The 14434-nt window shown below is 40.6% G+C and overlaps 1 protein-coding gene across 2 annotated transcripts; it reads right to left on the bottom strand.

The window, feature by feature from the left end:
- Nucleotides 1-255: 255 nt before the first annotated feature.
- On the bottom strand, nt 256-10127 carry dalrd3 (DALR anticodon binding domain containing 3). Of its 2 annotated transcripts, none has more exons than XM_086159375.1 (13): nt 9661-10127; nt 8232-8539; nt 7701-8017; nt 6947-7005; nt 6737-6838; nt 6592-6656; nt 5190-5248; nt 5016-5098; nt 4781-4907; nt 3374-3432; nt 3003-3119; nt 2858-2926; nt 256-2339 (listed from the first exon to the last, which is right to left on the bottom strand). In XM_086159375.1, the coding sequence occupies exons 1-13, from the start codon at nt 9892-9894 to the stop codon at nt 2220-2222; spliced, it is 1719 nt and encodes a 572-aa protein (XP_086015501.1). In that variant the 5' UTR covers nt 9895-10127; the 3' UTR covers nt 256-2219. The 2 variants fall into 2 exon arrangements, with proteins under 2 accessions (XP_086015501.1, XP_086015502.1); XM_086159376.1 differs by having other exon boundaries at nt 3374-3420.
- Nucleotides 10128-14434: the final 4307 nt, after the last annotated feature.

Genomic DNA, 14434 nt, shown 5'->3' with positions numbered 1-14434 from the left:
CAACATAGGAAAATTGTGTCACATAGCGAGTTTCTTGTTTGCTACTAGAAGCAGAGGCCTGTTTAAAGTGCAACAACAATGGACTGTGAAATAGAAGTAACTTCACAACACTAATATGCTGTGCCAGTTGATGAATACATTTTCAATGCATCAATCTATGTATTTTTGTATTCCCTGGCACTGGTCTTATATTTAATGTTCATTTAATAACTTATCCTTTTCTCTGCAGTGTGAAAATTGATAAAGAAACCATTATATTTGTAATAATGATAATATTTTTATTATTATTTAGGTTTGGTTGTGAATGTACATGAAGTATTCAGAAAATAATAAAAATGTCCCAAAAAAAAAAAAAAAAAAAAAAAAATCTGAATTACTTTTGAGGATATTAAAAAACAGTTTTGTTTTGTTTTTTTATTTGTTAAAGCATTATAAAGAAAGAACCTCATAGATCAACACTTTTACATTTGAATTAGAAAAGATGTCTTTTCGATGGAATCCAATTGATAACTGATTTTGCATCAATTTATTGCTGATTTCTTGTGAAAGTAATTTCTTAGATACTATGCCTACAAATCTGAATTTATACCTATGATATGAAAATGAAAAGAATACCCAATGTTTGAAATGTCAGGGCCTTTTCTTTTGCACAAATCTTGTTAAGTCTTTTGTAAAAGGAAAGAAAAGGTGGACATCATTTGTGATTTCTCCTGCTTTAATATAATTACAGAGGAAGTGAACATAATTTACTCTAAATAATGGACAATTTAGAAACACCAGCTACAATTTTTTATGTAATTGAAATATAACTTTAAAAAAATGTAATTACAAACAGCAATCTGGGACAAGCAACATTTGCAAAGGGCAAACACTTCATGCAGTGAATGGAGATTTGCTTATTAAAATTTACAGTCATCACTTTTGTTTGCTCCAAAATAAAATGTTAACTCATATACTTATGTACAGCACGATGCTCAAACAATAAAACATGGTATGGCACATTTTAGTTGAGATGAACACATCATTTTACAGGGACATTTTCATGTGATTGTTTTTAACCTCCCGACATTTATAATTTATATTCTTAGCAAAAACACTTCATATAGCATTTCCTTTCATGCATTTAACAAGACTGAACGCACACTGCCTTAAATGCTGTCAATAACATAAACCTGTTTCTATTGTGTATCAACAGAGATACTGGGAGGATTCTGGATAATCACATAAAACCAGCAATTAAGACTCATATGAAGAATATCCATTCTGTACACATCTCTATATAGCTGAATAAATATATATGGCATTTCTAAATGCAAGATGGTTAACATATATAGGGAGGACTTTCAACAGAAGGCTCACTAAAAAGTACCTTATTAAGACAATGCAATAACTGTATAATTTATGTGACATTAATTGCTTGGAAAATGACAAGTCAGCTTTTACCATAAAACTCGTAGAGGAGGTCAAGCAGGCATTAAGATAAATAGGCTTATAAGTTATCTGTTGTCTGGTCCCATTACTCTTGTGATTTTTCAGAGCAAAGCTCAAAATAACAGGATAGAGCACCAAGAGAAATCCATCCCATTCTTGGGAGTTCAGGCTTGACGTGCCTTTTAGAATTATTAATATTAATCTCAAGTTGGGGATTTCACAAGAACCACCTTGAGGACATTTTTGTTTTCTTAACAATGGCACACAATTAAACAAAATCTTTATACACTGTATGCAGTGTCAATCATTGGACATTTTTTTCTGTGATTTGTATATACCTTCTCAGGTTTTAGGTCCCTAATTAATTTTTCAGATAAGTCTTAATACAAATTTTCAAGCATATTGAGGACATTTCTGGAACATCAATGCCCTCTAAGACCAACCGCTCAATTTTTATGCTGAAGATTCAACTACTTGTTGATAAACAGCACTCAAGATGCCAACATGTACTTTTGGCTCCAGACACCTGGGTGGTCAGGTAGCCCTGTAAACCAATTCCAACTGCACATGGCATCGATGATTATAAACCTGACTCAACTGATTTCCCAGGAAATTCACTTCTCTCCGGGTTAAAGCTGCACTCATCACTCTGCACGAAGGACTGAAAAAGTGTGGATGATACTGTAGCTCATATGGAATTGTATGCGAGATGCTAAAACTGCAAAATAAAGGCAATAGCATTTGTGTGTGTGTGTGTGTGTGTGTGTGTGTGTATGGGTGACCACAAGCTATAGCTGTCTGATGGGGGGGAGGTTGAGTGTGTCCAGGGCGCTATGGTAGAGCTCTCTCAATGCTCTGAGCAGATATAGACGGCAAAACATCTGGTTGAAGAGATGAGGCATCGGCTCCTGGTGGAAAAAAAATAGTAATAATACATTTGACAGTCAAGGGAAGTAGGAATAGTAAATGTGGCAATTTATTTTTCTGCCTCACATTAGGAACTGAGACTGAGCTTGTGCACAAGGCGGAAATGCACTCTATGCAAGCAACTAGATGTTAATGTTCTATGAAATCTTTAATCCTCGTATTTAGATCATCAACACTATCAATCACATTGAGTTTTAATCTAGACAGGACACTTTCATGCAATGTGTCAAAATGTTCTCGTCACTTCTGATTAATTTGCATGCATTTCTGGGGGATTTTCATGTAATTCCCTACTCAGTTTAAGGGTATTTCCCTCTAATTTACGGAATAGTTACTATGTAGTTGCATCTTAATCTTCAGATAAAATGTTAGTAATTATCAAGTTCTTACTGTAAAATTAAACCATTTTAGTGTTTTTTTCCCTTTGAGTGCAGCAGCAAAGTCAACTGTCTTCAAAATCTCTTTTCTGCAGATACAAGTTAATGAATAAAGTCCTCACCCCCAGAATATGGACTCTGTTGTAGTACGAGCTGAAGTCTTTACTGAGAGACACCAGGAATTTACAGATCTGAGGAAAACAAGCACAGGTCTGTCTTGAAGTAATCACACACATATTGATAGTCCATGGATCATTAATCTTTTACCTGCTCTGTCTTCATAGTGACACGGGCGCCTCCCCCTTCGCAGTCTAACGCTTGTCCTGATTGGTCCAGCAGCTCAGCGAAAGGAATGAGGTAATTGAACAAGAGGAGCCACTCACCCTTCGAATTAAAACGCACAGGAGGGAAGATTTTTCAGCTTATAAAAGGAAATGATTCTTCTTCTGCTAACAATTCTGACCTTTGGATTTGAAAATGTCATGAGTGGATTTTAATTACTTCTTCCTTAAGTCTAATTTGAAGAAAAATATTAAATATGATTATGAGATCTTGTAGCTACTAAGATGGGATGAATGTAATATCATGCTAATAATGGCATGAAATAGTAAATCAAAGTGGTATATAAGACGCAGTACCTCCTCTTTGAGGGCAGTGAAGTCGAGCTCGTAGCCGTCAGGAATTTCTGGGTAAAGACCTTCACATGAACAATCAGACCACTTATATAAATATACATTTTCTTCTGCATGTATTGTACATAATGCATTTTTTAACAGAACTGTACATGCTTATCATGCTAATTTACCAGCTCAATGGGGTAAATATTGGCCAAGGGTCTTCTTGAAGTGGAGGTCAGAGGGTGATTTTCAGTCAAATTATTTATTATCAGATGAATTGTCAGTGTCATTTTTAATAATATATTGAAATAAGTATTTGTGAATCACATCGATGAAAATGAAAGCGAATCAATTTCATAAAGCTATGAGTGAGAGATCAATGAAAATTTGTGGCACGATAACTCAAAATCATCCTTTATCATTCAAAAAATTTGAACTGAATTTTTGCATGAAAAGCGGTAAATGTTCAAAACCTTGCTGAATAAATTGCCGACATCATCTAATAAATATTAAATTAAATATATGTTAAATGTTAAGTCTGTGTTGATGAACATTTAATGTGGCTTATTTACTAGACAGAGTGAATGACATATACTTGAGCTTAGATCTTAAGCATTATGTAAAACTATAAACTTGTAAACTCATCTCACACCATCTGACAACTCAAGTCTCAGCCCAGTCTAAGTGTAATCTGAGACCAAAGACTGTGGATCTTACATTTAATGGCTTTGCGGAGATTTTAAAAAGACTTTTGGAAAACTACAACAAGAGTCTTTTGCCTTGCACTGTTTGCCCATCATGCTGGTACCAGGTTACCTGTTTCCAGTTTTGTTGGAGCTCAGCTATTGATTGCCGATTCAGTCTTTACGGGGACATAACAAAAACTTGCAATGATATCAAATATGTTTGATACTGTTGTAAGCCCTGAAAATAGGCAAGGACTGAGCTATGACCACACTAGGACTATAGGACTACCAACTACTCAACAACCAAGATGACGGCACCATGCTGCTACTCCAGTAAGACTCCCATATGAATCTTTGAATTCCAGTTTTAAGTCTGTGACTGGAAAATCGGAAGGTGCAAGCCCGGCATAAGACATTACCATGAAAATGATAATCGTCTGACCATGAAATGAGATTCCACCACACCACTCCTCCCTTAACAATGAAGAAAACAAACCCATGGTTCCATCGCTCCACAATATTTCAATAAGGATGTGGCCACATATGGGCCACAACAAATAGGAATATTGTTTGAGAGATGGAACCAAGGCAATGACTTCATCTGGGATCACTCAGGTAACAGCAAGGCCTGAATTGGTTTGACATTGTTTTGGAGCTGGAGGGGAAACTCAAAGCCAAAAAAGTTGAGTTTCTGGTTGATGTAAGATTATTTATCTGAAGGTGAAGCCCCCCAGCTACCCACCTTTCTCCACTCCTCTCTCGTAGCTGTCGAACAGGGTGTGCAGTCTGGCGCAGTTATACATGACAAACACTCCTCCTCTCGGTCCTTTGGTCGACACACCACCTTCCCTCTGGACATCCAGTGTCACCTAAACAAGAGTGGTTCAAACACACCCGCTGAAAATCTGGCCATTTGGGACAACGTATAAATAGCACACCGGCAGCTACATGACACATTGGAGTGCGAACACACTTACAGGACTGGTGTGGACTGTCGAGAGCAGCTCAAATCTGACAGTGGCAGAGGTCATAACCCTAATGATGTCATCCCATGTCTGGCCTGTGAGAGATAGAGGACAGATTAACTCACTTAATCTATAGTGAATGACAGTAGTCCGCATTGGGTTTGTTTCACATGCACGCACACGCACCTTCTACTTGATCTCCGTATTTCATCTCTGAAGCCTCCTTCATCTGACCTCTTCTTAGCCTGGAGGATGAGACACACAATAGAACAAAGTTGGTGTGTAAATAAAGTTACTGATGTGAAAAAGAAATGATTTGTGATAATTATCCACATTTTTACAATAAACAAAGCGTCTGTGTGATATTATTACCAGTATATCAAATCACCTTCCAGGAAATCTATATTGTATTTTCCAAAGTAATGTGATATTTTTACATTGGGTATTTTGATACAGAATGGTACAGCCTACCTCCCTCTTTTCCTTTGTATTTTGCTTATCTTTTCCCAAATGCAAATTTCGTAATAGTTTGCTGACTCATAATAAATTAACAGTAAAATCAGGGGGAAATTAATAGGAGAAATACAAACCAGCAAAAAACAAATATCATCATATATATTAGTGAAAAAATACATTTAAACAGACCAAAAAAAGAAAAATATATTGTTGGAAGAAAGCTTTGCAAGCAAATAAGCAGGATATTACTTGCAAAATACACAAAATTTTACAGAAAAATTTGAATCACATTTTTTCAAGAATTAGAAGTAAATGACTGTGAGATGGCAGCTTGCCCTATGGCAGCTATCTTAGCAAAAACGCTTGCCCTATGGCAGATATCCCAGCTGCCATGGGGCAAGAGGCAGGACACAACCTGGACTGGTCTTTAGTCAATCGCAGGGCCACATAAACACCAGACAACTATTCGCTCTCATTGACACATCCGGGCAATTTTCCCAATTTTTCCAGTTAAACTGCTAGATGTTGTTGGACTGCGGGAAGAAACTGAAGAACCCAAAGGAAACCCACGCAGACACGGGGAGAGCATGCAAATTCCACAAAGAGACATCCGCTGTCAGAATCAATTCAAATCAGTTTGTTTTTTTTCCTGAAGATTTGAAGACAATTTTAAACAAGAATGGAATTAAACTGAAGAGGACAAACTTAGTTAATTTATTTATGATCATCTGACATCGGCTTTGCGGATACGATGTTGAAGCGTGAAGGCCTCTGAAAATATAGATTGAGTTTTTACATGTCATCAAACTTGATTTCATAAGACACTTGATGGATACTTCTGTTAATGCAATACCATAACAAAGGGATGAGTCATATACTTTGCATGTAAAACAATAAATTGCCCTTGCAAATCTTATAAAATGACAAAGAAAATGCTGATTTTAGTCTCGACACTTCCCGTCAAGTAAGAAGAGTTTATTGTAAATGCTTTAAATGACCGACCTTTATGTTTGAATTTGTCTTAAGGAAGATGAATAAGCTGAGGAGAGGCCCGGAACAAGATGAGACACGGAGGATCAGTGCACATTAAAGGGAAAAGACAGATGAGGAAATAAGGGAGAAGAATTCTTACTGCAGGTACTGAGTGGCTGAGAGGTGGGAGCCAAGGGTCTTCACCGGCCCACACACCAGCTGTCTCTGCAAACACAGCACAGAATGTTCATGTAGCACCACACTTGCAGCAGCACAAGCGGATTATTTGTGTGTGTCTGTGTTACCTGAGTGTGTGTTGCTCCGCTGGCTCTCCAAAGCATCGCTATCTGCTGCTGCCGGAACTCATCCTGACAGGATGTCACATGCAAAGCTGTTGCCGTGGCTACCTATGAAAAAAGCAGCAAAGCTGAATAAATCAACACTGTCTGCCCATTACATTTTAATAAACAGAGCTTTGGTGTATTTGTGTATGTCTGTGTGCTGGATGTTCTTACTGTACAGTCGGCAGAGGCGAGATCCAGCTGCGCCAGATGGGAAACACTGTCTCTGTGTACTGAAGGACATTGACAATCTTTAATGGAAAAATTCAAGAACAAGTTGTCCTTCAAATCTTTCACTTACAAAAGCTTACATTGGTAGTAGTGATGCATGTATTCATATGTATGATAAGTATTGCTAAACTAAAAATTTGTAACAGAGATTGTTTTTCTATTTATTTTTTTAAAACATTATGCTACTCTGCCCAACTTAGATTTTCTCAACAAATGCCTTTGATTGTTTTCAAGATGGTGGAAAAAAAATAATTATAAATAAATATCAACCTGACAGATCTGCAACAAGAAATTGCTTGAAAATGAGGCAGAAATTACCACAGAATCAACAAACTAAAATAATAATGTAAATGAGGAACAGGATATTAGAATATTCTGTATGTTAATTGCTTCTTTTAACTGTTTGTAATATTGTTATGTCTGTAACTTATTGCTGCCTCTTGGCCAGGACTCCCTTGTAAAAGAGGTTTTTAATCTCAACGGGACTTTTTCCTGGTTAAATAAATGTTAAATAAAAAAATTAAAAAATGTTACCATTGAAAATATTATTGATATAAAGAATGGTCACAGCCTGGATTTCGAAAGAAACGCGTTCATACCCAATTCCTGGTATAGAAATAAATTACACAGACCAGCTTGAAGGTACACTGGCAACACAACTAATAATTTTGGTGGAGTTGAAGAGCAGTGGATTCACCTGTACAGGTCCCGAGGCTTGGATCATATCCCAGCAGCCCCTCCACCTGGAACACTCGCTTCAAATTAATCCTGAGTGCTCCTTCATTCTCCCCTTCCTCCATCTTGTTCCCTCTTCCTCCCAAGCCATTGCTCCTCCTTCCTCTCTCAGTCTCCCTCTCTCTGTACGGCGATTTCTCCAGGGCTTCCTGTATCTTCTCTTCCCGCTCATCATTGGTCCAGTTGGACGCAGCCGTTGGCCAATCGATGCCCAGGGTTTGGAGGAAGGCAATGATATCGCTGTCCTCGGGAAGCACGGGGCAGTAGGTCACTGAAAATCTGAAACAGAAGAGTAGATGGTAGATGCAAATGAAATGGACAATAAAATCATTCTGAAACTTCTGTGATATCTCATTTCAAATCAAATTGTATTTTGACACCTTAAAAAAAAAAAAAAAAAAAAAAACATCCAAAGCTTTGGGAAGAAGAGGGACTGGGCCTCAAAACAGCTATCCAAATCTGTATGTCATGCTGGGATTCTGCTCTCACTCACCCCTGTCCTCTCAGCAGCGCCCCCATGTGGTCAGCCAGCAGAACAGTCCTAAGCTGGCCCAGAGTCAGCGTGTCGGGACTGGGAATGCTGGGTTTAGGGTGCAGCGCTGGGCAGTTGAGAACAACGCAGCCCTGCCTCTGAGTTGAAGGAGTCAGATACTCTGTGGCTCCCCCCACCAGGACGGCCTTGAAGGCGGCTGCCCGGTCCACCTTCACCCTCAGGCCTTCACCCATCATCTCCCCGCCTGCCACAGGAAGAACTCCTCTGCCACGGAGAGACAGGACTCTGGACATCACTGTGGGGGGAACCTGGGAACAAGAACAGACAGAGGCTTTTAATTGTAAAACCTTAATACACGGTCATAGCTGAAGCGCACATAGGTTCATAACCTTTATTCCTTTAGCCCTCCTCGACATTACTTGTCACTATAATGGCAACATACTAGTGTGCAGATGTTGCCAGAATGGGGACATGCTTGCAGAGGCAAATACGAAAACCAATCCATTATCAATATTCATTTATTTCTACATTTTGTATCTAGGGAAAAAAGGGGGATATACAAAATGGTACAGTGATGCTGTATGGTTCAGACACAGTGGCATTGAGGAAAGACAAGACACAGCAGAGATAAGATGTTGAGGTTCTCTTTGGGAGAGACGAGACGGATGGAATCATTAATGAGCCCATCAGACGGACAGGACATGTTAGATAGTTTGTCGGAGGCCGGAGTGAGATGGTTTGGATGTGTAAAAAGGAGATATACTGACTAGCTGGAGGGAAGGATGCTCTGAGGTTGGAAAATTAGAGGAAGACCAAAGATGAGATTTATGGATGGAGTGAAAGAGGGCATGGAGTCACTTGGTTGGAGAGAAGAGGACACAGAGGAAAGGGTTAGGATGGAGACAGATGATACATTGAGGCGACCCCTGAAGGGAACAACCAGGAGGATAAAGATGATTTAGAGAAAAGAAGCAAAGACTACGGGGATTGAAGAGTGTTTCAGTTCCACTGAACTAAAGCAAGTGGTCATGACTTAAGAGTATTTGACAGATGACGAAAAACACAAGAGGGCGTGTGTGGTTCCAGCCCATCCAGCTGCGTGACTGTGTGTGTGTGTGTGTGTGTGTGTGTGTGTGTGTGTGTGTGTGTGACCCACATTGTGCGGTGGCTCTACAATGACCTGCCCGGGGCACCAAGTGTCCGGTCGATTGAGACGCGCCAATAGCAACTCTTACGAGTCCGTTTTCACGCCTGTCTTTTATCAGGGGTTTTATAATCCCTCCTTTGCTACCTCGTTTTGCTATTAGCCTTGTCAGACCTCAAACCGTTACATCTCGGAGGCAAGATGACGACAACCGGGAGTTTAAAATCAACATACGTAAAGCGCCCGGGCACAAACAGTGACAAACACCGTCGCAGTCCCACCGACCTGTCCGTCCGCGTATAGCGTGGTCAGAATGGTGGTCGGAGACAGGAAGTCCCTGTTCCGAAGGTTTTTAGCGCTGCTCTCCTTGAACCATAGCTTCTCCGGGTCAGGAAACATCCTGTCGTCGTCCCCGCGGCTTGAGTCGCGAATATTTTCCGGCTTCCCCCGCAGTGCGCTGCAGAGCGCCCGGACCGTTGGAGTGATCCGGAGGGCCGAAGACTCCTCGATGTTCTCCATCGCGGCGAGCACACGAACAGGTGAGCTCACTGTCCGACTATAGGCACATCCACGCCATGGCCGGGTGGTCTGCTTCAATGTGACGTCCTGCGGTCCAGGCAACTGCGAGCACGGACAAGGTCAAAATACACGCTATGGTTTAAATAGCGATCGATGTCTTGTATTGGCTGGCAAAGGGGGGGGGACTACAATGGCTGTTTTCCCCCCGTGCGGAACGAGAGCGCACTTATGTGTGTTTCATCCAGGGTGATTAATGAGCCGGACCAGTGGAAGGTTACCGCCCCGTGGATCGCAAAGCAACACCTGTTGCCAGATTGGATACATTTCCGCTCCAAAGGGCGACTTTCGTTTCGCTGGGGGATTTCTTTTCTTTTCCAGCTTTATTGGACTTATTTATACACTGTTTGATAAGTATGCAAGCATTTGTTTGTTCCTGTTTGTCAAACAGGAACAATCAAATGCTTGCATACATCGGCGACATCTAAATTACATAAGGAATATTTACTAACAGTAAACCAAAATGGTAAGTTGTCTTTTGATAGAGTAACTGGTGATGATAGAATTTTTTCTTCCATCCATTTTTGAATTTTCTGTGGGTGGATTCCGACCGTTTTCGGCACCGTTTGACAATATGTTCAAGTCATTGCACATTGTACACATTGTTTTCACGGAGTACTTTGAATTACTAATTTTGTAATTTTTATTTTGTAAATATTCAGCTTACATATATTATCTACTATCACAATAATGGAAAAGATCCTTGTTTAGTCGACTATACTTTAGATGATGTCCAATATTTCGGTACTGCAAGTATAAATAGTTCCAGTTTCAGTTTCTGTGAAACGTCTTATTGCACTGCCACTGTTCTTTACATTGTTCATATTCATAGCTATAACCATATTTATAATAATGTTTACACTTTTCTATTAGCACATATCCAAATGCACTGTGGAAGCAAAGTAGGAATTTCACTGTACAGGTCACACATTTCTACATTGTACATACGACAATAAACACTTTGAATCTTTTTACTGTTACCTGTTGCATATTGCTATGATAACACTATTTTTTGGCTTTTTCAATTTAAACAGCCAGAAGACTCGGAATCACTTCAGGTTCAGTGAAACTGACTTGCTGAATCAAGTGGATTATGAAACATGTAGAATGTAGAGCATAGCATAAAGACCCACATCAAGTTGCTGTTTCTGAGGAACCTGCCGTTGACAGGTCTAGACAAGCCTGTCTCGCAAGTATCCTGGCAGTGGTCTCTTTATTCCACTGCAACATTTACCAACCCCAAAACATGTTCACAACACATTAAAGATCTCGCAGAACACTACCTGAACTTCCTCTGTTTTCATATATATACATTTCGTATACATTTGAACAAGGTATACGAACGAGGAGTTGGAAAATCACGAAAAAAAAACACGAAAAAAAGAAACCATTGGTGGGTCCGTGATATATTAATGGTGATCTGAGAAGTTGAAGAACATGGACTCTGATGGAAAATCAAACCAGTGCTGCTGAGTACCTGACCACAAAGAAATCGTTGACTGTGAATAACAAAATATAAAAATCAATATTTCCTATTTCTTCAGCATTATTATGTTTCTTAAAATTATTTTGTTTTGACTACATTATTTATTTTTGTTGTTCTAGTGCAGCTTTTGTATTGTTGTTTTTGTATGTTTCTTAATAATGGCCATTTGAAAATGGCTATCTCCCTCAGAGAGAGGTTTGGCCATCTGGGAGAAGCTCAGAGTAGAGTCGCTGCTCCTCTGCAGAGAGAGGAGTCATATGAGATGGCTCAGGCATCTGGTCAGGATGCCTCCTGGACGCCTCAAGGGGGAGGTATTCTGGGCATGTCCATCTGGGAGGAGGCCATGGAGAAGACCCAGGACACTCTGGAGAGACTGTGTCTCCAGGCTGGCCTGGGAATGCATGGGATCTCCCTAGAAGAGCTGGACCATGTAGCTGGGGAGAGGGAAGTCTGGGCCTCTCTTCTCCAGCTGCTGCCCCCATGAGAAGATAGATGGATGGATGGATGGCCATTTGAAAATATGCATGAAAAATAATATGTGACAAAAAAAACAACCCAAGCTTACTGTTCTATATATTTCCTGTGCATCTTGTATTTTCAAGTGTTATTTGCAGTCCCTATGTCCTCTATTGTAAGTCGCTTTGGATAAAAGCGTCTGCCAAATGTAATGTAATGTAATGTAATGTGTGTGTGCGTGTGCGTGTGTGCGTGTGTGTGTGTGTGTGTGTGTGTGTGTGTGTGTGTGTATGTTGGAGGAAAGTGCCATAGGAGACGATCTTTGTGCACGCCCACTTCAGGCATAGAGATGTGACATGGGAAGCAAATAAACAAGGTAGGTGTTAGAAATAAGTTGGGACGTTTAGGCGGCAGAACCTGCCTTAAAAGAGAAGATGCACAGCTGGTAGGAGAATGAAATGAAAGAGCTTCTGACCATCCAGGGCTCGGACGCTATGTGGAACCAGATGACGGGCACAGTGAAGGATTCAGATGTTTACAGCCGGATGACCAAACTGCTGGCGGAGTGGGGTTCTATTGGTCACACATGCAGATGGTCAGAAAGCTAAATGCTCTCCAGTAACACAACACTAGGTGCCACGAGCAGAAGACCAGGTGCGGCAGTAACCCTGTCGACTGGCCCTTCTACGAGTAGTGCCACCGGATCTTCGGAAAGGCACCCGCAATAAACCCGGTGAAACGGAACCGAGGCTCCTCACCGCTGCCCGCCAACAACGGCGAGCCCCACGAGATGATAATGCACGTGGACGACGGCGACATCTGCAAACACCTGAGGCCGCTGGAGGCAGACGACAACAACGAGCAGTACAGCTAGCCTGAGCAACTGCAGGCCATCAGTAACTGTTTGTTGCTTTACACCCTCAAATTCACACACATTCACACACATTCTGACCCTTTTGATTGCAAGGATTTACCTGCGACAGGAGGAAAGATCGTCCTATGTTTTTGTTCCAGAGCCGATTACACACCAGAGAATGTGGGTTTGACCCTCTGACCCTCACAACCCCCACACACTCTAGTTTTCACCTGTGTTGTCCCACCTGGCATATACAATTCATTTCAGAACATTTCTCTAGAGAAAATATGTTGTGGTGGATATTTATAAATACTAAAACCATTATTGTAGCATGTCACTGGAAACATGCAACTGTTAGTGCCAGTGTTATCATCAGTATGAGATAATTTGTGCCCCGTTCTCTATCACATCCCTGTTTTCCTTGTCCTTTACCCTAACTCTTTCTCTTTTTACCACAACCAGTCAAAACAGAAGGCATCCTGAGCTTAGACCTGTTCAAGGCTTTTGCTCAGTAAAAGGCAGTTTTTCCTCCCCACTGTCGCCAAGTGCTTGCTCACAGGTGAATGTTGGGTTTCTGTAGATCGTTTCAAAGGGTCTGGTTTGGATCTGCTCTATGTGCAACGTGTCACAAGGCAACTGTGTTTTCATTTGGCACCATATAAATTTAATACTGGTTTCAAAAAGCAATATATTACAGATTGGCAGTGTAGTGAACTTTGGTGCTGGGAAGAAACAAGATTATTTTATTAATGATACTGCAGGGAATTTGCAGAGGTGCTTGAAATAGGGTTAGTAATCATAACTTGCAATATTTTACATTATTCTGCATAGCAAGGACTGCGTTTTATTGACTGACCAAATGCCTCGGTGACAACAAATTGTGTTCAAGTTCATTATTATGCACACAAAAAACTTAGTTACTCTGAACAGAGAAAATGATGGAAGTGATGGAACACGTGACACGGGGGAAGTACTATCTTTTAAAATAAAGAGACCCTCCAGGTCTTTCAATCCTGACACAACACAGGTGAGAGGGAGCTCTGTCTCACCTTTGTTTTCTAAATAAGCAGGAAGGGAGAAAAGCTGAGCAAGATGAAACCTAGACTAAACTGCATCATTTATGCAAAGTGAGTTTAATGTATGTTTTATTTGTCCTTGTCCTTGATGAGTATCCTTGTGGCTCTTTGGGAAGGGTGTGATGAAGGACACTTCTCATCCTCAGCCTGCTTGATATTGTCCTGAATCATTTAACTGAAGGACAATGTGTCAGACAGGAAACGGATGGTGTGTGAAGTGTCTGATAATGTCATTTGCCTCCCTTGCAAAACCTCCTTCACACACACAGCCTGTCTCACTGATGTCTGCCCCTGACTGCCATGGAGAGACTCTTCTGGCTGAAAGGTGGCCACTTTCACAACTCATGACACAGTAATATGTCAGGTAATACTGTATGCTGAGGAGGCTCCACATGACGACAGGAAGAGTCACATGCAAGGTTTTTTTAGTAATTGCCTTGGAAGTGTGTATTCAGATCCCTTGAGTCTATTGGCATGCATGGGTTTGCATGATGTTTCAGCTTTGGATCATCCGTTTCTGCGTGGGTTTCCTCCCACAGTGAAAAAAGTTGCAGTAGGTTCATCGGAGGCACTACAGATTGGCATTACAGTTGCCTAGATGAATTTACC

This window comes from Fistularia commersonii, chromosome 14, assembly GCF_037954325.1.
Source record: "Fistularia commersonii isolate RoL2024-O1a breed Wild chromosome 14, RoL_Fcom_v1.0, whole genome shotgun sequence".
NCBI classification, from domain to species: Eukaryota; Metazoa; Chordata; class Actinopteri; order Syngnathiformes; family Fistulariidae; genus Fistularia; species Fistularia commersonii.
Note: the sequence above shows the minus strand (reverse complement) of the source record. Positions and strands in the feature narration are given on the sequence as shown.

Coding starts and splice junctions, on each gene's coding strand:
- dalrd3 (XM_086159375.1), bottom strand. CDS start 9,894: ATGGAGAACATCGAGGAGTCTTCGGCCCTCCGGATCACTCCAACGGTC. Junction 4,908..5,015: donor CGACAGTCCACACCAGTCCT/GTAAGTGTGTTC, acceptor ACTCTTGTTTAG/GTGACACTGGATGTCCAGAG. Junction 2,927..3,002: donor TCACTATGAAGACAGAGCAG/GTAAAAGATTAA, acceptor TGTTTTCCTCAG/ATCTGTAAATTCCTGGTGTC.